The 22,682-nt window shown below is 34.9% G+C and overlaps 1 protein-coding gene across 2 annotated transcripts; it reads left to right on the forward strand.

Moving 5' to 3' along the window:
- The first annotated feature begins 3,051 nt into the window (after positions 1–3,051).
- LOC133295347 (pleiotropic drug resistance protein 2-like) lies at positions 3,052–19,771 on the forward strand. Of its 2 annotated transcripts, XM_061494179.1 has the most exons (20): positions 3,052–3,239; positions 3,394–3,514; positions 3,783–3,871; positions 4,006–4,090; positions 9,754–10,044; positions 10,310–10,400; positions 10,983–11,883; positions 12,018–12,178; positions 12,671–12,774; positions 12,867–13,032; positions 13,309–13,443; positions 13,650–13,795; positions 14,372–14,704; positions 16,543–16,833; positions 17,260–17,343; positions 17,430–17,563; positions 17,686–17,913; positions 18,206–18,377; positions 18,470–18,724; positions 19,435–19,771. In XM_061494179.1, exons 1-20 carry the CDS (start codon positions 3,067–3,069, stop codon positions 19,702–19,704), a joined length of 4,230 nt encoding a protein of 1,409 aa, XP_061350163.1. In that variant the 5' UTR covers positions 3,052–3,066; the 3' UTR covers positions 19,705–19,771. The 2 variants fall into 2 exon arrangements, with proteins under 2 accessions (XP_061350163.1, XP_061350153.1); XM_061494169.1 differs by lacking the exon at positions 13,309–13,443 and having other exon boundaries at positions 12,867–13,036; positions 13,609–13,795.
- Positions 19,772–22,682: the final 2,911 nt, after the last annotated feature.

Here is a 22,682-nt window from a genome sequence, read left to right on the forward strand (position 1 = left end):
AATTAACTGAACTTTATATTACACCCCTATATGAATCATGACTTAGCCTATTTTTATTAAAATAAAAAAAATTACAATTGATTGAAGTCCACAATTATTACAAAAATTTCTAACAAATGATATTTTGGAATAAAATATAAAAGAAATCATTAAAAAAATTTATTTTTAGACGTACGATAATGCATTCGTGTTGAACCATGGGTCACCTAAACCTTTTTTTGGGAGATCACATGTTTATACTAGTGGCTATGTGTAACAAGATTCTTGCTTACGTGCACTCTAACTTATTTAAAAAAAAGGATTATCTGAATAAAGAAACGAAAAAAAGGAAAGAAGAATAACAGAGAAAGTCATGTCGTTCTTCATGTTGTAATGCTCTCCTAAGTAATGTTATATATAACCTAAATATTAGTTATTTTTAAAAATACTTAAATCCCCCCCCCCCCAACCCCAAAAAAAATACTTAAATATTAGTTAATCATATATTTTTTTATTTAATAAGGACTTCAATAATAAATAAAAAAGATGCAATAAATAATTTGGGTTGTCAAATACCTTCACCTTTAATGTACTAGGATTATGGGTGTTAACGGGCCGAGCCGAGCTTTGGTCTTAAAAGGCTAAGTTTGTGTTTAAATGTATCAGCCTAACCAAGCCTGTTACATATTATGAATATATTGTCAACAACACTAGTGATTCTATAAATATTCATAAATTATAAGTTTAATGTATATCCAAACAACATAATATAAAACAAAATCATTCAAAAAGTCTGTTTAATTAATAAAATGGGATGAAATGGATTGAAGAGAGAGAGAGCTATCACAAGTAGTATAAAAAATATAAAATAAAAATAAAAATTAATATATTAGGCCAGCCTGAGAGGCTCTAAGGCCGAGCTTTTAAATTGAAGCCTGAGACTTTTTTATTAAACGAGCTTTTATACAAGTCCAAGCCTGGTCTAACAATCAATTTTAGACATAAAAACTCAGGTCTTCACGAGCCGAGCCAAAGGCCCCTGTTAGGCCCCTGGCTTGTTTAGCATCCCTAACTAGGATCCTATGCAATTTTTCTTAAAATATCTTATTCCTAAAAAATTATTTTTATACAATAATAATAAGGGTTTATTTTTCTCTCCTACTCCGAATACAGAGGAGAAACATTAACCCGTACTAATAAACTAAAATTTAGTCAAGAATCTTATGAACTATTGGATCACGAGCTGCACACACTACAATTATTTAAAAACTGCGGACCGTCTGTGTCATATTTGTTATGTTGAGAGGAGTTATAAATTGACTTTTATTGGTTTATTATACTTATTGAATTTTGATAAAAGGGAAAAAAGGCATGCATAAAAGGGGGAAAAAAGGCCCAAAGATTATGAAATGTGATCATCCCGCATATCTTGACCCGGCTGCTTCATTTCAAGACCAAAAATATTATGTTAACGAATAAATTTTTGGTACGATTGTTATATCAAAGATTCAGTGTATCTGATCAATAAAAATATGACATATCAGTAAAATTTACTTTTTTCTGCCAAATTTTTTTTTTTTTCTTCTGATGTGTAATGCTCTTATTGATAGGATATACTGAATCTAGGTGCAACAGTAATACCAAAGATTTATTCCATGTTCAAAATCTTTTAAAATTTCCCATGTTGAACAGTTAAGTCTTGGCGCCGCTTGGAGCGTGTTCCCGCGCGTGATTCTTGAGGTAACCAAGTCTAAGACCTTGTGCAGCATGCATTCTCTTTCTCTTACATTACCACCGTCGCCTAAATATATAATTTAGAGATAAGATTATTTCTTATATAAACATAAAAATATATGAAATCTATAATTTATTTTATTTCTCTTTTCTTATATTTTTATGTGTGTCTAGGAGATAAAATTATCTCCTACAATATGAGAAACATCAAACCCATAATTGAATTATAGTTTTAATTTTTGAAAATTTTGCTAATGAAAATTGATTTTCAAATGATGAACTTAAAATAAATTAATAATTTCAGGTACCAATTTATATATTTTTTTCATCAAACTTGAAATATTTTACGATCATAAATTTCCTTCCAATATAAGATTGATTCTTCCTATCAAATTTTAACAGAGTTGTGTTCTCGGAAATTGAAACTGAGGTCATTTAAACTGTAGCAACCTCTTACCAATCGATCCACATGCTTGATAGTATACACACTTCTATTTCTTTTTCTCTTCAACAGTCTTCAATGTTAATTTGCTAATGACCTATTAATTTTTAATAATATGAAAAATAATTGTTACCACTTAATTTGTGTCTATGATAAAACTTACAATTGAAAATATTTATTCTTTTTGATTCCTAATCAAGAAATGATGAGTATTCTGCCGCCAATTTGATTCGGGAGTGTCCATAATATTTGTCCAATTCAATTATCCTAGTTATTGGAGTTTAAAACTCAGAAATATTCTGAGCCGGCTGTAATCTTTGACGCCTACAACGTTACTATTGGTGTTCATTGCAAGTTATTTTTGAATCATATGCATAGTTACTATAACCCATTTGTGTTACAACTGTGTCCCTGCTTCACCTTAGATCCTACTATGATATAAAATAGTAATCTCTGTCTTAGATCCATTACTCCAAATCACAATCTGTACATGTAAAACTCATCGGATTTCATGATTTGGCTGCCAAAAACTTTAAACTTCCATGTGTATATACATATATGAATATATGTGTGGGAGAAGTCATTCATTGTTTTTGTTTAAGTTCATTGCTTCATTTTGACTTTTATTACACACATAAAGACACTCACTTACAACAACTACAAGGAGAACAAAAAGAAAACAATAGTTAATTGATATGGAAGCAGAAGAGGCAAGAGAAGATACTGTGAGGACAGTGAGCAATGGAAGGAAGACTTTTTCATCACCCAGAAGGATAAACTGGGCCACTGAAAGATTGCATGAGGCATTGGGTGGAAAGAGTGATGATGTAATTCAGAAAAGTGAAGGGGAAATTGATGAAGAAGAAGAGCTTAAGTGGGTAGCTTTGGAGAAGCTTCCAACATATGATAGGATGAGGAAAGGGATTCTGAAACAAGTTTTAGATAATGGGAAAGTTAACTATGAAGAGGTTGATATTACCAAGCTTGGAGTGCAGGAAAAGAAGCATCTTCTCGAGAGCATACTAAAGACTGCTGAAGAAGACAATGGGAATTTTCTCAATAGGATGAGGGACAGGATTGATAGGTGGGTTTTTGAATATTTTGGTTGGTTGTGTGTGTGTGTGATGTTCAGGGCCATATATGGTTTCATTTATTAGTTTAATTTATCTGTGTTGTTCAATATATGACTAGTAGTTTTTTTTTTTTTTTTTTAATGTATTGTTTGTTCATTATTGTAGGGTTGGAATTGAGATTCCTAAGATTGAAGTCCGGTTTGAACATTTATCAATTGAAGGGGATGCATATATTGGAACAAGGGCCTTGCCAACACTACTCAATTCTACCCTGAATGCAGTTGAGGTATTTTCAACAAAGAGGAGGTTATTTTTTACAAGTCCAATTGTAGCATGTATTGTTTAGAATAATAGTAATATTTACACTGATTTTACACACACAAAAATTGATATTTTGAAATGGGATGAAGTGTGAAGCAATGAACCTCAAATACAATTTTGTTTTTTGCGTTTGATTTGTTTGAGTTTGTTTTTGTTTTTTTCACAAACATGTAGATGAATGTTTTACATTACTTGATTCTGCCTCTTATATGATTCCTGTTTGTGGCAAATAGGGAGTTCTGGGATGTATCAAGCTTTTGCCATTTAAGAAAAGGGTTGTTGAGATTCTCAAAGATGTCAGTGGAATTGTGAAACCATCAAGGTACTTTATTAGAAAACACTTATTGTTTTACAAACTATCATAATGTAAATTACTTTCTACAAAAATGCATGAATTGTATTAACCTGGTTGATATTTTGGTAACTCGATTTTATTTTCTTTCTCTCTCTTTCCAGAATGACTCTGCTTTTGGGACCTCCAGGGTCAGGAAAAACCACACTCTTGCAGGCACTAGCTGGAAAAATGGACAAGGATCTAAGGGTTGGTCATCGTCTTCCTAAGTTCTAGCAATGATAAATATATCATTAAACGAAAAGCTATCAGATTATTAAAACGTGTCAAACAGCAAAAGAATTTATGAAACTGTTCAGAAAAATAAAATTATCATGTCAGAAAAAATAGGGAAGTTATACATTAAACCTCTTGTTGCTGTATATAGAATAGAAGTCCCACATTGTGTGTATATGTGTATATTTGTTATTTAGTTTAATATATAAAAGAAATCTCCTTCGTGTAGTTCACACAAGGATTATAGTCATATGCCTCTTGTATTTCTGATAGGTAACATGGTATCCAGAGCCAAACAAGAGGAAACCTAATCCGCGTTTTTTTTTTCCGGTGAACCACTGTTCGCTGCGTAAAATATTTTTTTTTTTTCGGAAACTGTCATCCTTGTCAGTTTCCGGTCATCATCTTTACGATCCAGGACCTTTCCGATCATCGCTGCTGTCCAGAACCGCCGTTGACCACCGTCTCCGGCGACTTTTCCGGCAAATTTTCAAGCAAACCATACACGGTTGTGATCGTCTGGACAAGGCGGTCCTATCTGTGCCGGACCCATCCCCGTCCTCTTCTCCACGCGCTCTCACGCACGGGCCAAAGGGACTGCATCCAGATTTTTTGCAGTGGCGCGTGGAGGCGCGTGCGGCTGCTTCTTCACGTCCGACCACCACCTTCCAACTCGTCTTGACCTTGCGCACCTGGATCTGTCCTCGTTTTGTGTTTTTGACTTCGTTACGGCTTCCTACTGAGCGTTTTACTTCGCTGGTTACTGTTCACACGATCTTTTTTTGTGCTTTCCGCTACTGTTTATTTTTGTTTCAGGTGACCTATGGCTGATTTGTCACCCCACGATGCACCCAAGGGTTCTTAAAAGAATGACACGCCTGTTTTCTCTAATTATGTTAATGTTCCGCTGCACGTCGACAAGTTGGATGGCTCCAATTATGATTCTTGGGCTTCCGATCTCCGACTTTGGCTTGATGGACAGGATTAAGCTGACCATCTCATGACTAAGGCTGAGTCCATCTCGGTAGATGCACGCCCTTATTGGAAAAAGGTTGATGCTCAGTTATGTAGCATCATCAAGTCTACCATCCACCCGTCCTTGAAGCAGATTTTTCGTGCTCACGTCACTTGTGAGTCTGTTTGGCGTCAGACCAAGTCACTTTATACCAATGACACTCAGCGACTATATGGTGTTTGTCAAAATTTGATCACTACTATTGCTGCTCAACAACTTGATGTCTCTATATCTGCTTACTTGGGAAAAGTTCAGGGCCTCCTTCATGATTTCAATGAACTGTTGCCGCCTGCTGCCGATCTTGCTAAAGAACTTGAGCAACGCAACACGTTCTTCATGCTCATGGCTCTTTATGGTTTTCCCCCGGAATACTCTGTCAACCGAGATCAGATCTTGGGCTCTCCTACTGTTCCATGCTGGACTCTGTTTGGTCTACGTTGCTTCGAATTCCACCTAAGACTACTATGGAGCCTGCAGTATCTGCTCCCTCTTCAATTGACCCATCTGCCCTTGTCTCCAAGGGTTATGCACGTGGACGCAAACCCTCTACGAGACGTTTTCTATGCACTCATTGCAACAAGCCGGGCCATACTATTGATCGTTGCTGGGATCTTCACGGTCGTCCTCCTCGCTCCGTTCATTTTGCTCAGAGTGTTGCTCCTGCCTCGGACTCCGCTTTGATTGCTGGACCACAGCCACCTCCGTCTGTTCTCACTGATTTCTTGCAATGGTCTGAAGGGAAACGTCCTCCTGGTACCACCGCCTCTGGTGCACATACGGGTAATTCCTTTGCTGGTGTTTCTCACTCGCCCTCTCTTGGTCCATGGATTCTCGATTCTGGTGCATCTGACCATATTTTTGGTAATAAGTCTTTATTTACCTCTCTCTGTACGTCTGGTCCCCTGCCCAGTATCACTATGGCTAATGGGTCACTGGTTCAGTCCCAAGGGATTGACATTGTTCTCCTTTTTCCTTCTATTCCCATTAAGAATGTGCTTTATATTCCTCATTCTCCTTTTAACCTTATTTCCATTAGTCGCTTGAATCAATCCCTTGACTGTATTATTTCTTTCACTAAAGAGTCTGTCATTTTGCAGGATCGGAGCTCGAGGAGGACACTTGGCGTCGGATCTGAGTCCAATGGCCTTTATCAGCTTTCTACTTCTGTCCCAGTGTGCTCTGTTGTGGATTCTCCGCTTACTATCCACGCTCAGTTGGGTCATCCAAGTCTTGCTAAGCTCCAGAAGATGGTCCCACGTTTCTCAAATTTATCTAGTTTGTCTTGTGAGTCATGTCAGTTAGGGAAACACACTCGTAGTTCGTTTCCTGATCGTGTCAGTCGTCGGTCTTCGTCTCCTTTTGCTTTAGTTCATTCAGATATTTGGGGTCCTAGTCGTACCGTTTCCACTATGGGGTACAGATATTTTGTGACTTTCATTGATGATTATTCTCGATGTACTTGGTTATTTTTAATGAAAAATTGGTCTGAATTGTTTTCTATTTTCAACAAGTTTTTTAATGAAATCCTTACTCAATTTGGTGTTTCGATTCACATTTTTCGTAGTGAAAATGCTCGTGAATATTTGTCTCATCAGTTTCAAACCTTCTTTGCATCTCACGGCATCCTTCACCAGACATCATCTTCACACACCCCTCAACAAAATGGGATTGTTGAACGCAAGAACCGTCACCTAATTGAGACCACTCGGACACTTTTGTTACATGGTCATATCCCCTTCCAGTATTGGGGCAATGTTGTCCTCACAGCTTGTTATCTCATTAATCGCATGCCTTCCTCCGTACTTAATAACCAGGTACCACATTCTGTGTTGTTTCCCCATCAACCTTTGTACCCACTCACTCCTCACATCTCTGGTTCTACTGATTTTGTCCACAATCTCAGTCCTGGTCTTGACAAGTTATTTGCTAAGTCACATAAATGTATTTTCCTGGGTTACCCTCGCTCACAAAAGGGTTATCGTTGTTACTCTCCCAGTCTTCGTCGTTACTTTGTCTCGGCAGATGTTACATTCTTTGAGTCTATTCCATTCTTTGACTCCTCCTCCCATCCCAGTGATTTTGTTGCTACTCAGCTATCTTTACCACCTGTTTCCGTTCACTATATACCTTCACCATCTCCTTCTTTAGATGTCCCCGTCCCTGTTCTCGCCCCTGTTCCCCCCTCCAGGTCTATCATCGTCGGCAACGTCCCCCTGTTCCCCAGGACCCTGCCCCCCCCGAGTCTGCCCCTATTGTTACTGAGGCTCTTGTGGACTCACTTCCGTCATCATCTCCTCCGGCAGCTCCGATCCTTCCGTCTGACATTGATGTGCCCATTGCACTCCGGAAAGGTACTCGTGATTCTCGTCCCCCTCCCAGGTATTTAATAAATTTGAGTTATCATCGTCTTTCACCATCCCATTTTGCTTGCCTCTCTTCTCTTTCTTCTGTATCTGTTCCTAAGACTACAGGTGAGGCGTTATCACATTCTGGTTGGCGACAGGCCATGATTGATGAGATGAGTGCACTTCAAAACAGTGGTACCTGGGATCTGGTTCCCCTTCCCTCAGGGAAGTCTGTTGTTGGCTGTCGATGGATATACACGGTCAAAGTTGGTCCGGATGGTCAGGTGGACCGTCTCAAGGCCCGCTTGGTGGCTAAAGGTTATACTCAAATATTTGGCCTTGACTTTGGTGACACATTTTCTCCCATGGCGAAAATGACTTCTGTTCGCCTCTTTATTACTATGGTAGCCATTCATCACTGGCATATGTATCAGCTGGACATAAAGAATGCTTTCCTCCATGGTGATCTGCGGGAAGAGGTTTATATGGAGCAACCTCCTGGGTTTGTTGCTCAGGGGGAGTCTAACCTAGTTTGTCGTCTCCGAAAATCCTTGTATGGTCACAAGCAGTCTCCCCGGGCTTGGTTGGGAAGGTTTAGCACTGTTGTACAGCAGTTTGGCATGACTCGAAGTGAGGCTGATCACTCAGCCTTTTACAGACACTCTGATTCAGGTTCTATTTATTTGGTAGTATATGTTGATGATATCGTCATTACAGGTAATGATACTCATGGCATAACTCAGATAAAACAACATTTGTGCCATCATTTTCAAACAAAGGACCTTGGAAGACTCCGATATTTCTTAGGGATAGAAGTGGCCCAATCCAAAGATGGCATTGTACTATCACAGAGAAAATATGCTATGGATATTCTTGAGGAGACAACATTGTTGAATGATAAGCCCGTCGATACTCCTATGGATCCAAACGTCAAGCTTTTAGCAAATCAGGGGAGCTATTTTCTGATCCAGAAAGGTATAGAAGATTGGTTGGAAACTGAACTATCTCACAGTTACTCGACCAGACATTTCCTTTGCAGTCAGTGTAGTAAGTCAGTTCTTGAATTCTCCCTGTGAAGATCACTGGAATGCAGTAATCCGTATCCTCAAGTACATCAAGACTGCTCCTGGAAAAGGTCTTCTATATGAAAACAAAGGTCATACCAGAGTTGTAGGATACTCAGATGCTGATTGGGCAGGTTCTCCTATTGATAGAAGATCCACTTCTGGGTATTGTGTATTCGTTGGAGATAACTTGATTTCCTGGAGAAGTAAGAAGCAAAGTGTAGTTGCTAGATCAAGTACTGAAGCAGAATATCGCTCCATGGCCACAGCTACCTGTGAACTCATCTGGTTAAAACAACTACTGAAGGAACTCAAGTTTGGAGACACTGGCCCAACATCTCTCATTTGTGATAATCAAGCTGCTTTGCATATTGCTTCAAATCCAGTGTTTCATGAAAGGACTAAGCACATTGAGATAGATTGTCATTTTCTTAGGGAAAAGGTTCTCTCAGGAGATATAGTCACTCGTTTTGTCAACTCAAATGATCAATTAGCTGATGTATTTACTAAGTCTTTGAGAGGACCTAGGATAGACCAGATATGTAACAAGCTTGGTGCATACGATCTATATGCTCCAGCTTGAGGGGGAGTGTTGTTGTACATAGTATAGAAGTCCCACATTGTGTATATGTGTGTGTATTTGTTATTTAGTTTAATATATAAAAGAAATCTCCTTCGTGTAGTTCACACAAGGATTACAGTCATATGCCTCTTGTATTTCTGATAGGTAACACCTCTAATTGTCTTATAATTACTTTCCTTATAGTTAGATAAAAATCAAAGCAATCATTACAAAATGATATTAAATGAAAGTTGCTAATCTAATTTTGATCCAACCATAAAAAAATTGTTCTAAGAGATTATAAGACAAAAATGATTGTAAGTATAATCTTTCTCTATAAAATAAAATTAATTAGTTGATCAATATACTAATTAAAATAAAAAAATTTATTTACCAGGGATTAATATTTTTATTGGATTGTTATTATTTGATATACTGAAAAATGCTAAATGATAGTATTTTGTCAACTTTAATTATGATGTAAACCTAAAACACAAGACATTTAATATATGTTTCATTTCACTTATACGTACCATACTTAGTCAGTTCCTTCTTGATGCGAGATTTTTTTATCCGTAACACTTGAATTCCCAACAAAATTGAAACAGAAATTTCGACATTTAACTCTGCATCACAAAATTTCTTAACAGGCATCAGGAAGAATCACTTACTGTGGTCTAGAATTGTCAGAATTTGTTCCTCAAAGAACATGTGCTTATATTAGTCAGCATGATCTTCACCATGGAGAAATGACAGCGAGAGAAACACTTGACTTCTCTGGACGCTGCTTGGGAGTTGGAACAAGGTATGATCTGCTGACAGAATTGTCAAGACGGGAACTGGCAATAGGTATTAAACCAGATCCTGAGATAGATGCTTTCATGAAAGCCACAGCAATGGAAGGTCAAGAAACAAGTCTTGTTACAGATTACATTTTAAAGGTTTGTTTGGTGATGTCATTTATGTTGGATGGGGAAGGATCAACTTACACTGAGTGTTAGACTCATTATTACTGATTGATGTCACTTGCAGCATCTAGCTAATGTCTCTAGTTTATTAGTTATGTGTGTTGTTAGATGCTAGTGAGATCAACGACTAAGACCTTTTATTCTTAAACCGTATAAGTTGATTCTTCCCTTTTAAATTATTTCCACTTTAGGCATATGTCAACTGTCTTTCATCTAATTTTATTGAGATACTGAACAGATTCTTGGATTGGAAATATGTGCTGATAATTTGGTAGGAGATGAGATGAGAAGGGGGATATCTGGTGGACAAAAGAAGCGTTTAACTACTGGTAAGTTGACAAGAAATTTCACTTCAAGAAAGTGTCATGTGGTACTTGCATGTGTCTTTCCAAGGATAGTTAGTAATCGTACTATTCATTATATGATATGAGAGCATCTAACAATGTGATCTAGAATTCAACTTTTGTCGTCCCAATTCTTCTAACAAATATTGGATATTGTGAAATATCTTCATATAGATAGGTGGACTCATATATTATCCATCTTTAAAATCCAATAGGCTTTTGTATTAGGGAACATGTTAAAAATATAATATAAAACAATTCATCAACTTTTCCGTAGTCGTTTAAACTTTTGAGAGAACTGCTTCATGACATTACTTGCATTTAGAAATCTTTCAAAGACACATTGTTAGAAACATAACATATAATCATTACTGTATTTTCAGCTAACAACTAAAGCTTTGGCTTTTGGGAGAGTGGTTAGCCATTGGATAATGCATTCGTTGTGTTGGAACTTTTTTAAATGCTCCAAATGAGTGTACCATGGGTTTGTTTGGAAAAATTGTCTGTACAGAATCATCCATTTTGTCAGTTCTTATAAACTGTAACTTACAAATAAACTGAATCCAGGTGAGATGTTGGTAGGACCTGCAAAAGCCCTCTTCATGGATGAAATTTCAACTGGTTTGGATAGTTCCACGACCTTCCAAATTATCAGGTTTATGAGGCAGATCGTCCATATCAATGACGTTACTATGATAATCTCTCTTCTGCAACCAGCACCAGAAACATATAATCTTTTTGATGACATAATATTACTTTCAGAAGGTGAGATTGTCTATCAAGGTCCCCGTGAGAGTGTTTTGGACTTTTTTGAAAGTGTGGGATTCAAATGCCCAGAAAGAAAAGGAGTTGCAGATTTTTTACAAGAGGTAACTTCAAGAAAGGACCAAGAACAATACTGGTTCATAAGAGACATACCTTACCAATATATTTGTGTGCCTGAGTTTGTAGCCCATTTCAACAAATACAGCATTGGTCAACAACTTTATGAAGAGATTCAAGTTCCATTTGATTCTAACAAAACTCATCGTGCAGCATTAGTGAAGGAAAAGTATGGAATCTCCAGATGGGAACTCTTCAAGGCATGCTTTGCAAGAGAGTGGCTATTAGTCAAGCGCAACCATTTTATATACATATTTAAGATTCTGCAGATTATTATCCTATCTATTATTACCATGACAGTATTTTTAAGAACAGAAATGAAACATGGTAAACTTGAAGATGGAGGAAAATATTTTGGAGCACTATTTTTCAGTCTCATCAATGTAATGTTCAATGGAACTGCAGAACTTGCAATGACTGTTATTAGACTTCCTATTTTCTTCAAGCAGAGAGATTTCTTGTTTTATCCAGCATGGGCTTTTGCATTGCCCATTTGGGTCCTTGGAGTTCCTCTCTCTTTATTGGAGTCAGGATTGTGGATTATCCTCACTTATTATACTATTGGCTTTGCTCCTGCAGCTAGTAGGTATGAGAATGCAATCTCTAGACAGTGAATTCCTCAATAACATAGAAATGAATTACTTGGCATACTCTTCTATCATTCTTAGTTTTATTGACTTGCAAATTTTGCTCAATGGTGTATCTAAAAACCTGTTACAGGTTTTTTCGACAATTATTAGCATTCTTCTGTGTGAATCAAATGGCCCTAGCCCTTTTCCGCTTCATTGCTGCAATTGGAAGAACAAAAGTTGTGACAGTCACACTTGGATCCTTCACAATTTTAGTTGTTTTCGTCCTAAGTGGATTTACTGTTTCAAGAGGTAAGCAGTGGATTCCCTTTATTCCACCTATACCATCTATATCACTCCCTATGAACTAGCAAGAATTGGGATAAGGACAATCCTTGTACGCACCTTACCCTTGCATATTTGTAAAGAGACTATTTCTTGTATTCAAACCCGTGACCTTTCAGTCACAAAGGAGCAGCTTCACTACTGCTCGAGGCTTGTCCTCTTTCTTTATACCACCTATACTACATAAAAAAAAGCAGTCCCTATTAAACCTTGATTAGCAAGGGAAGAGGTGAGGGCAATTTTTGTATTATATGCAGCTTTATCTTTGTATACTTACAGAGAGACTATTTTCTTTTGTTACAAAGGGGCACCTTTACACTGCTCGTGGATCGCCCTCTTATCTTATATCACATATACTATACTCTAAAGAAATATTTTAATATTAAATTATATTTTCCATATTTTATGTGAAATTGTTTCATTTAAACTGATCACTGCAACCTCTCTCTCCATTTATAGATGCTATTGAGCCATGGATGATATGGTGCTATTATTTTTCACCTATGATGTATGGACAGAATGCCATAGCCATCAATGAGTTCCTAGACAAAAGATGGAGTACTGTAAGATCTTATAATTGTGAAGAGAATTACTGTTCTTAATCTTGTAAAACTACATCAGTATTAGTTTATTGCTGATTCTTCGCTTTTCACAGCCAAATACTGATAACAGAATTCCTGAGCCCACAGTTGGGAAGGCTTTTCTTAAGGACAGAGGCATATTTACAGAAGAATATTGGTACTGGATATCTATTGGTGCTCTTATAGGATTTTCTCTGGTTTTCAACATTTGTTTCATTCTCGCTCTAACCTTTTTGAATCGTAAGTTTCCATACTAATCTTTCTTTATCTATTAGATTTCGTTTCTTAAATTGTTCTAAAATCTTTCCAGTAGAATTAGTATTTTTTGAAAGAGAATAGTACAAAGAAAGATTAGAAAAATACCTATTTTAAAGATAACAAGAAGGAAAGAAAGCCAAATAGAAAACCACAATAAGAAAGCAAAGTCACCAATACGACTGCATGAAAAACAGTGACCATCTGAAAAATCCATTATCAAAAAACTCCATCTCATATTGCTTTTAAATTAAAATGCAGCATTCGGGAACTCTAAATATATTATAGTGGAAGAAGAGGACAAAAGGAAAAGCATAACTGCATCATCCTCAGTGGAAAAAATGGGAACAGAAATTCAAGAGCAGAATTCAGCTTCACTTGCTAAATGTTTTGAAGGTAACATAGCTTTTTCTAGTCACAAGAAATGTTACTTCTATCCTAAATAGAGTTTACCTTCATCAGTTTATGTACCTTATCTACATTTGTATTAGGTGTACCACATCTTGAAATGCTGGTATGACCTTTGCATTGTTGTGTTAGTAGTGTGCAATTTAATATAAGCTCTCTTGGCAATAACACAAAGATAATTATAATTATTACAGATGCTGACATGGAACTAAAAAACACCGCATGTAGCTCAATTCCTAAAGCAGCAGAGAAAGCAAAATCCAAGAAGGGAATGGTGTTGCCCTTTCGGCCTCTGTCACTTGCTTTTGAAAATGTGAATTATTACATCGATATGACAAATGTATATTCCAATTCCCTCCTCTTGTACCATTTATATCATATCTCATTATTTCTCTCTTTAGATGCAATTTTATACGAATAATTTGTTTACCATTTTCTTTGGCATTTTATTTTCTGGCTATGCCAAATATCCGGATTTACTGTTTTTTTTTTTTTTTTCTTGCACTCACATTTATAACTAAAATTCCACCATAATTCCTTACTCGGCTGTAAAACAATACATTTGTAAGAGGTGAGAGGAACTAGTCTTAACCATTAATATAAGATTAAATGGTTAAGATTAGCTCTTCTAACCCTCTCCCACTCTCACCTGATACACTTCTTACATGTATATATGTGCGTACATGGTCATATGTATGTATGTATATGTATGACTTATGATTAATCAATGTATTCCTATTATTATTGTAAGACAGAAAACATTTTGATCATAGAAAGGAACTAATTGCTTAAAGAACATTAAAAAAATAAAATAGTTAAGTTCACATGGTAAAAGTTGTTTCTAAATTTAAAATTATTTTGAAAGTATATTATGTTATCACAACTCCAAAATGTCACTTTGGTGTTTTATAATCAGGAAATGAAGAAAGAAGGAATTGCAGATAATAGACTCCAACTACTAAGAGATATAAGTGGTGCTTTCAGGCCTGGAATTTTAACAGCATTAGTTGGAGTAAGTGGGGCTGGAAAAACCACCATGATGGATGTGCTTGCAGGAAGAAAAACTGATGGTTATATTGAGGGAAGCATCAGCATATCTGGTTACCCGAAGAACCAAGCAACTTTTGCTCGGATTAGTGGATATTGCGAACAAAATGATATCCATTCTCCGAATCTTACTGTCTATGAATCCCTTCTGTTTTCTGCTTATCTTCGTCTCACTAATGAGGTTGATAAAGAAACACGAAAGGTATGTTCTCTTCTAACCGATTCTCATGTTAAACTCCTTCTCACAGGCTTTTATTGTCTATTTGAAATATGTATCCACCTCCTTAGTCAAAAACATGACAATGTTCTATGGTTCTAGTGCATCTTTTTCTACATGGACAAGTGTGGTGAGTGAGATCAAGGGTTCAAATACCAACAGTGTGTGTGCACGTGATAAAAATCCAATATAAAAAAGAAAATAATTTGTACTCACAAGCCATGGGCTTTATGTTTTAACTTCCAGAGTTGAAACAAACTAGGTCATGTTCCCAATTTTAGATGGGATGATTGTATATAAATTTATGTTTCAACATTGAATCTTCCAGGGATTTTCATGAGATTAGTAGGTTCTGAGTTACTCTTGTAGGACTTTCCCTCCCTATACTTGTTTAGTTTACTGCTTCTAGTAGTTGGTTGAAATCAATAAATATATTATTTGTTACGATCCATTTGTAAGGTATGGGACTTAGAGTATCACATCGGAAATATAAGGTTTTGGTGTAGGGTTTATATGGATTTAGGTTCTCCTATCTTACAAGCTAGCTTTTAGGATAAGCCTTTCCCAAAATTCCTATCAATTGATATTAGAGCTTCCACTATGTCTCCCAGTCGCAATTGAGTGGTGCGACTGGTGACGCTAACATTACAGTGTTAGCCTAGGGCTAATAAAAAACTAGCACCATGCTAAGCCGTGAGGGCATCGGGGCTGCGAGTGTGGTGAGATGTTACGATCCATTTATAAGGTATGAGACTTGGAGTCCCAAATCGGAAACATAAGTTTCTGGTGTGAGGTTTATATGGACTTTGGGTTTTTTTACCTTACAAATTATCATTTGAGGTGAGGCTCTCCCAAGATTCGTATCATTATTCATCTAAAAAGGCAAGTGCCAGTGCACTACCCTTCTCGACGTGCAAGGGAAGCGGTGATGGTTGATTGTATGCAACCTTACCCTTTTGTTTTTGCAAAGTTTCCCACACTCGAACCAATGGCCTTCTGACCGCAAGGAGCAACCTTAATGCTGCTCGTAGACTCGCCCTCAAATTTTGATACGATACCAAACTTATGGTTGAATTCTAGAAGTGTATAGAGGGGATAAATACATGTTGAGTCATCAAATCAATTATGGGAGAATATATTCCCAAATTTGTGAGAGTGGGAATTGGTTAGTAACTGTGCCAAGTTTGTTACTGTTGAGCTGTTAGAATAAATAGGGGATAGTAGGAAGATGGAAGGATCTTTGGAATAAGGACTTTTGGGAACCTCTTGGGTGAATTGGGAGAGACTAGAGCCTCTTGAATTGCTCTAGAACCTATCTTTACTATCTCTCTTTTCATTACTGTTATTGTATCTTTCCATTACTATTCTTGTAATTGCTCATAGAATTGTATTGTCTCTATTATTATCATCTTTTTACTGGACACTGTACCTGGTTCATATTAATATACTGTCACTTTGAGTTGTTTTTTCAATTGTACTGTTGAATCCTATCAATATTATTCATATGTTAAAATAAAAATAAAAATGATACTTTATGTTCCATACGGCTAGAAGCCATTGGAAAGTTACAAGACAATAATGCAAGTTTCACATGCATTAACGTCTATTTCATATATTGTTAAGGAGAAATTAATTATTTGTTTCCAAACTCCACGCATTTTTCAAGCTTAATGTTGTAGCTAACATCAAGAAAAGTTGAGATGCTTTTTTTCATTACAAGTACAACTGTATTAACTCAGGGTAGTCAGTAGATTAAAACCAACAATTCTACTCTTATTTTGTTCTGACCAAAGATAATAAAAAATAGTTTATCATTCTTACAGATGTTCATTGAGGAAGTTATAGAACTGGTCGAGCTACATCCTGTGAGGAATTTCAGGGTAGGCCTTCCAGGAATAGATGGTCTATCTACTGAGCAAAGAAAGAGACTAACAATCGCTGTAGAATTGGTTGCAAATCCTTCCATTATCTTTATGGATGAGCCAACAACTGGTCTTGATGCTAGATCTGCAGCAGTTGTTATGCGAACTGTTAGAAATACAGTAGATACAGGTAGAACTGTTGTCTGCACAATTCATCAACCAAGCATTGACATATTTGAAGATTTTGACGAGGTAAACATAATTATGAAGATTTTGCAGAGGAAAACTGTTATTTATTGTTAGAGAAATATAATATAAAATCATTAATTGGCTTTTACCTAATAGCTTAAGCTTTTTGATTGAATTGATTTTTTACATAGTATCAGAGTCTCAGTACCAAGTGGTCACAAGTTCGATCCTTACCGCCTCTCATTCTATTAAAAAAATAACAATTAAATATTGTGGAGTTTCTTAGCACCGATAGACGAGGCTTGATTCATTGTCTATACTTCAAGCCCAATGGGCTATTATGTGAGGAGGCATGATAGAGAAAAATAATATAAGATCATTAGTTGTCTTCACTTGATAGCTTAAGCTTTTAGGTTGAATTGTTTCTTCATATTTATATAATGGTTCTGAAGACACCAAACTCACCTTTGAACTACATCTTGACTTCAGCTACTTTTGATGAAGAGAGGTGGACAAGTGATATATGGCGGTCCTCTTGGTCGAAATTCTGAGAAGCTTATAGAGTACTTTGAGGTAAATCTCCAACCTGATAAAGTATAAATTCTTGAATTAGTAAAATGTCAGTAATCTTATACTGATTGTGTATAACCTTTTTTCAGGCTATTACAGGAGTTCCTAAGATTAAAGATGGATATAATCCAGCCACATGGATGTTGGAAATCACTTCTCCTGTAGTTGAGTCTCAGCTTGATATAGACTTTGCAGAATTATACACTAACTCAGATCTTTACCAGTAAGTGGAACTAACTCATATTCATAGCTATGTTCCCAGAGATTCATGCTTTTTTTTGCCCATATTGGTCAGAGATTTTACATGATGTTTTACTTTTCCTCACTTTGAAAACTCTATTCCAGAAAGAACCTGGAAATTATCAAGGAACTGTGCACACCAGCACCTGGAACAAAGGACCTTTACTTTCCTTCTAAATACTCCCAATCCTTTGTTACTCAATGCATAGCTTGCTTCTGGAAACAGCACTGCTCCTATTGGAGGAATCCTGAGTATAATGCCATCAGATTCTTCATCACAATAGTTATTGGAGTCATTTTTGGACTTATTTATTGGAACAAAGGAGATAAGACGTAAGTCAAGAAGTTGATTGACAGTGTTACACTTAACCAGTACCTGTTAACTTCTACTATTGTTTCTATCTAAAATAAACAATGACATGTTTCTATTCCCGTATTATAGAAATAATCATCTTTGTAATATTTGTACCTGCTGCAGCCCATCAATAAGAACTCTTGCTTTTCTTATCTAAGAAAGATTCAATCAACAACTTATTTGTCAGCATGTTAATGATAAAGTTATCTTAATATATATCATTTAATAACTGTATAAATATTACATGAGAACACAATATTATGTCTGCAGGGAAAAGGAACAAGACCTGTTGAATCTCATTGGAGCTATGTATTCAGCTGTTTTCTTCCTTGGAGGCTCCAACACTAGCAGTGTGCAACCTGTTGTTGCAACAGAAAGAACAGTTCTCTACCGTGAAAGAGCTGCTGGAATGTACTCAGAAATGCCTTATGCAATTGGTCAGGTAATACCAGCCTAACCCTTCACTTCCAAACAAAGTAAAAAGCATATGACTCAGAAAATTACACAATGCATTGAAAAACTACTGTCTTGCAGGTAGCAATTGAAGTAATTTATGTTGCAATTCAAAGTCTAGCCTATACCATTATCCTATACTGGATGATTGGGTTCCATCTGCAAGTTGGAAATTTCTTGTTGTTCTACTACTTCATATTCATGGCCTTTATGTACTTCACACTGTTCGGAATGATGACTGTATCTCTGACACCAAACCACCAAATTGCTGCAATAGTTATGTCTTTCTTCCTCAATTTCTGGAACCTCTTCTCTGGTTTTCTTATCCCAAGAACGGTATGTGTATCACAACAATGCTCAAATATATTTCTTTGCTTGTCCCCTGAAAGCAACACAAATTGATAGTTTCACATTAGCCTGCATTATTGAATTCAAGGAGAATATTTCACACAACCTATTCACATCTCTTTCTGTTTTATTTTATTTTATTTTTTTCTTTTGATTCCTAGACCCTACTACTATTAGAGTAGTGCTTAAGGAATTCCAAATAAGGAAAATGGAAAAAGAATATTCCTTAAAGAGATGTTAAATCTTTTATTAATAACTTTGCAGGCAAATGTTGTAAGTTAGTTAAGTAAACTAGACCACATAGCATTAAAATTTAAAGAATATGGGAATGAATACTCTCATGTTTCATTTAATATGAAAATGTCAATTGAGACGATATCATCTATCTATAGACAAATCAAGAGTTATCATTTCTTCACTCTCTATCCTAAATTTCTCTCTGTCTTGTCTCTCGTCACCATTGATTTGTCTATGAATGACTCAGATTGTCTCACATGACCTTATCTTGAGTAATATTGAAGACTTGGTCCATCTTGTTAAAGATGAAAAAAAAAAAGTGATTCACATAATTACATTTATTATTTCCACTTGTTTATTATTAATACCACATGGGTCCTACTTATTCCTCTTTTTGGTAGAAGAACTATACAATTCTATGGCTTATTTCTGAAACTGTTAGTTACTTGTCACTTTTGCAGCAAATTCCAATATGGTGGAGGTGGTATTATTGGGGATCCCCTGTGGCTTGGACTATATATGGATTGGTGACATCCCAGGTGGGTGACAATAATAGCCAAATAGATGTTCCTGGTTTTACACCTATGACAGTAAAAGATTACCTTGAGAGGCAATTGGGCTTTGAGCAAAGCTTTCTTGGATTTGTTGCTTTGACTCACATTGCTTTCTGCCTCCTCTTCCTTTTTGTATTTGCCTATGGCATCAAGTTCCTAAACTTCCAGAAAAGATAATCTCAGAGGAATGAACATATATGAAAACTGCTGTGAAAAAAGACGTTGGGTAAAATTACCTAAACAACAAGTCTCCAACACTTATATCCTGTAATGATATTATTGTATTGTTCAATCTTTGTTTTCAGTTTCCTTTTATTTATGGTTCTTTTGTTATTGAAGGGTTGATGAGATAACCAACGCATGAAAAATCGGTGACTTGTATATGATAATTAATTTATTAAAATTAATGTTTCTCGAGTTAAAGGATACGATTTTATTTGCAACACATATATATCCTCACTGCTCATTTTCTTAGTATCTCTTACTGCTAAATATTAATCATTAATTTCTGTCAATCTAACGATTGTAATTTATTGGATCATACTTATTAATTAATTATTAATTTCCGATAATTACAATTGTTAGATTGACATAACGATTAAGATTTGACAGTAAGAGATAATAAGTATAACATCTCCCTATATATATATATATATATATATATGAGGCAAGATCATTTGACACTGGTGTCAAATTTAAGGTTTGACACCTTATCTGAGAGCCGTTAGATCAAAAAAGATCAACGACTCTGATTTGTAAGCATGTGACACCGTTGATCTTTTTTGATCTAACGGCTCTCAGATGAGGTGTCAAACTTCAAATTTGACACCAGTGTCAAAGGATCCTGCCTCTATATATATATATATATATATATATATATATATATATATATATATATATATATATATATATGCTTTAATATTTCTATCGTGAATGTAGATAAATTATTTACATTCGCTCCCAAAACGACATCGTTTTAGGTTAAAAAATTATAATAAAAAAACTATTATAATCCTGAAATAAATTATAATTATAAAATTATCTACATTGACTGTAGAAAAAACTAATCCATATATATATATATATATATATGGAAAAAAAATTAGATAAAGTTATCTCTTACAGTTCTAAAACGACTACGTTTTCGTATTGTAAATTAAAAAATAAAGGGTGTTTTGAAAATTTTAGATTCCCTTTGATTCATTAATTTTACTAAAATACCCTTTATTTTTAACCTATAATCCTAAAATGACTTCGTTTTGTGACTGCAGGAGATAATTTTATATAATGTGAAAAGAGAAATATTAATTCACACACATATATATATATATATAGTAAAATCATATCTAAAGTCGTTGTACATGCAATAATGACATGTGTATGGTTATGATTACACACATTTAATGTTTTCACCTTTTATATGGTTATGATTTCACACATTAAATGTTTTAACCTATATATATGAAAAATTTGTCATTGCTGCACCTATCTATCTATATATATATATATATATATATATATATATATATATATATATATATATATATATATGGTTCGCTTTTTCTGCAGTTACTGCAGATAACTTATCTGCAGTAAGCCCAATATGACGTCGTTTTGGGCGGAAATCATGGTATTTTTGTAATTTTAATTTGTTTCAGGGTTATGATAGTCTTTATATTTATAATTTTTTAAGATTTCAATCCCAAAACAACGTCGTTTTGTGAATAAATGCAGATAACTTATCTACATTAACTGCAGAAACATTTTTCCCATATATATGTATATATAAATATATAGGGAAAAAAGTATTTAATGTTACTTTAGATAACTTTGTCTAATGTTCATCGAAACGACGTCATTTTGCGGTTGAAAAATTAAAAAATTAGAATGGTAAAGACTATTATAACCTTGAAATAAATTAAAATTACAAAAATACCATGATTTCCGCCCCAAAACGACGTCGTTTCGATGAACATTAGATAAAGTTATCTAAAGTAACTTTAGAAAAAACAAAAATATATATATATATATATATATATATATATATATATATATATATATATGGGTTTACATTTCTGTAGGTGTTGTACGTGCATCAGTAAAATATTTGTCATATATATATGTGAAAGCATTAAATGTTGAAAATCATAACCATACACTTGTCGTTGTGGTACATAAAGCGGTTGTAGAAATAATTTTAATATATATATATAAGGTTATAGTTACTACCTCTCTTTTTTACTACCTTTTTCTACTAAGTTTTAACCGTTAATTTCTGTCAATCTAACGGTTGTAATTTATTGGGTCATATTTATTAATTAATAATTAATTTTAAATAAATTATAACAGTTGGATTGGCAGAAATCAATGGTTAAGATTTGGTAGTAAGAGGTAGTAAGAAAAGAGGTATTAAGTATAATCTCTCCTTATATATATATGATCAACTTACACTGGTCTAAGAGTAACAAGTTTAACACCAAATCTTAACCATTAATTTTCCTTAAGCTAACAGTTATAATTTATTAGATATTAATAATTAATTAATTAATATGACCCAATAAATCTTAACTGTTAGATGCACGAAAATCAACGGTTAAGATTTAGTGTACAATTTCTTATTCTTAAACCGATGTAAGAATAACATGCCCGTATATATATATATATATATATATATATATATATATATATATATATATATATATATAAGGCAGGATAATCTTATACCGACATAAGAATAAGAAGTCTTACAACCAAGTCTTTGTCATTGATTTACTTCCGTCAAAACTTTCGATGGAACTTTTCTCCGTCGAAAATAGTTAAGAACTCATTTTTGTCAAAACTTTTGACAGAAACTAAATTCCATCGAAATTTCCGATGGAATATTTTTTCCGTCGAAATTTTAAAAAGAAATGCAAAACCAATCCACGTCATCAATTTGCATGAAAATTTTTGACAAAACCTTTTTTTGTAAAAAAAATTAAAAACAAATTGTCATCGATCCACATGAAAATTTTCGATGGAAATCATTAAATAAATATTATGTTAATGCTTTATTTTTCAACGGATAATTTTTTGTCGAAAATTTTGACGTAAATTTATTTTCGTAAAAAATTTCGACGAATACTAAATTATGTCGCCTTTGGACGAAGCACATT

Source organism: Gastrolobium bilobum, unplaced genomic scaffold (genome assembly GCF_033153095.1).
Source record: "Gastrolobium bilobum isolate Gb01-03AN ecotype WA unplaced genomic scaffold, APGP_CSIRO_Gbil_v1 utg5316, whole genome shotgun sequence".
Taxonomy (NCBI): Eukaryota; Viridiplantae; Streptophyta; class Magnoliopsida; order Fabales; family Fabaceae; genus Gastrolobium; species Gastrolobium bilobum.

Coding starts and splice junctions, on each gene's coding strand:
- LOC133295347 (XM_061494179.1), top strand. CDS start 3,067: ATGAGGAAAGGGATTCTGAAACAAGTTTTAGATAATGGGAAAGTTAAC. Junction 13,444..13,649: donor ACTTGCTAAATGTTTTGAAG/GTAACATAGCTT, acceptor TAATTATTACAG/ATGCTGACATGGAACTAAAA. Junction 18,378..18,469: donor TGCCTTATGCAATTGGTCAG/GTAATACCAGCC, acceptor ACTGTCTTGCAG/GTAGCAATTGAAGTAATTTA.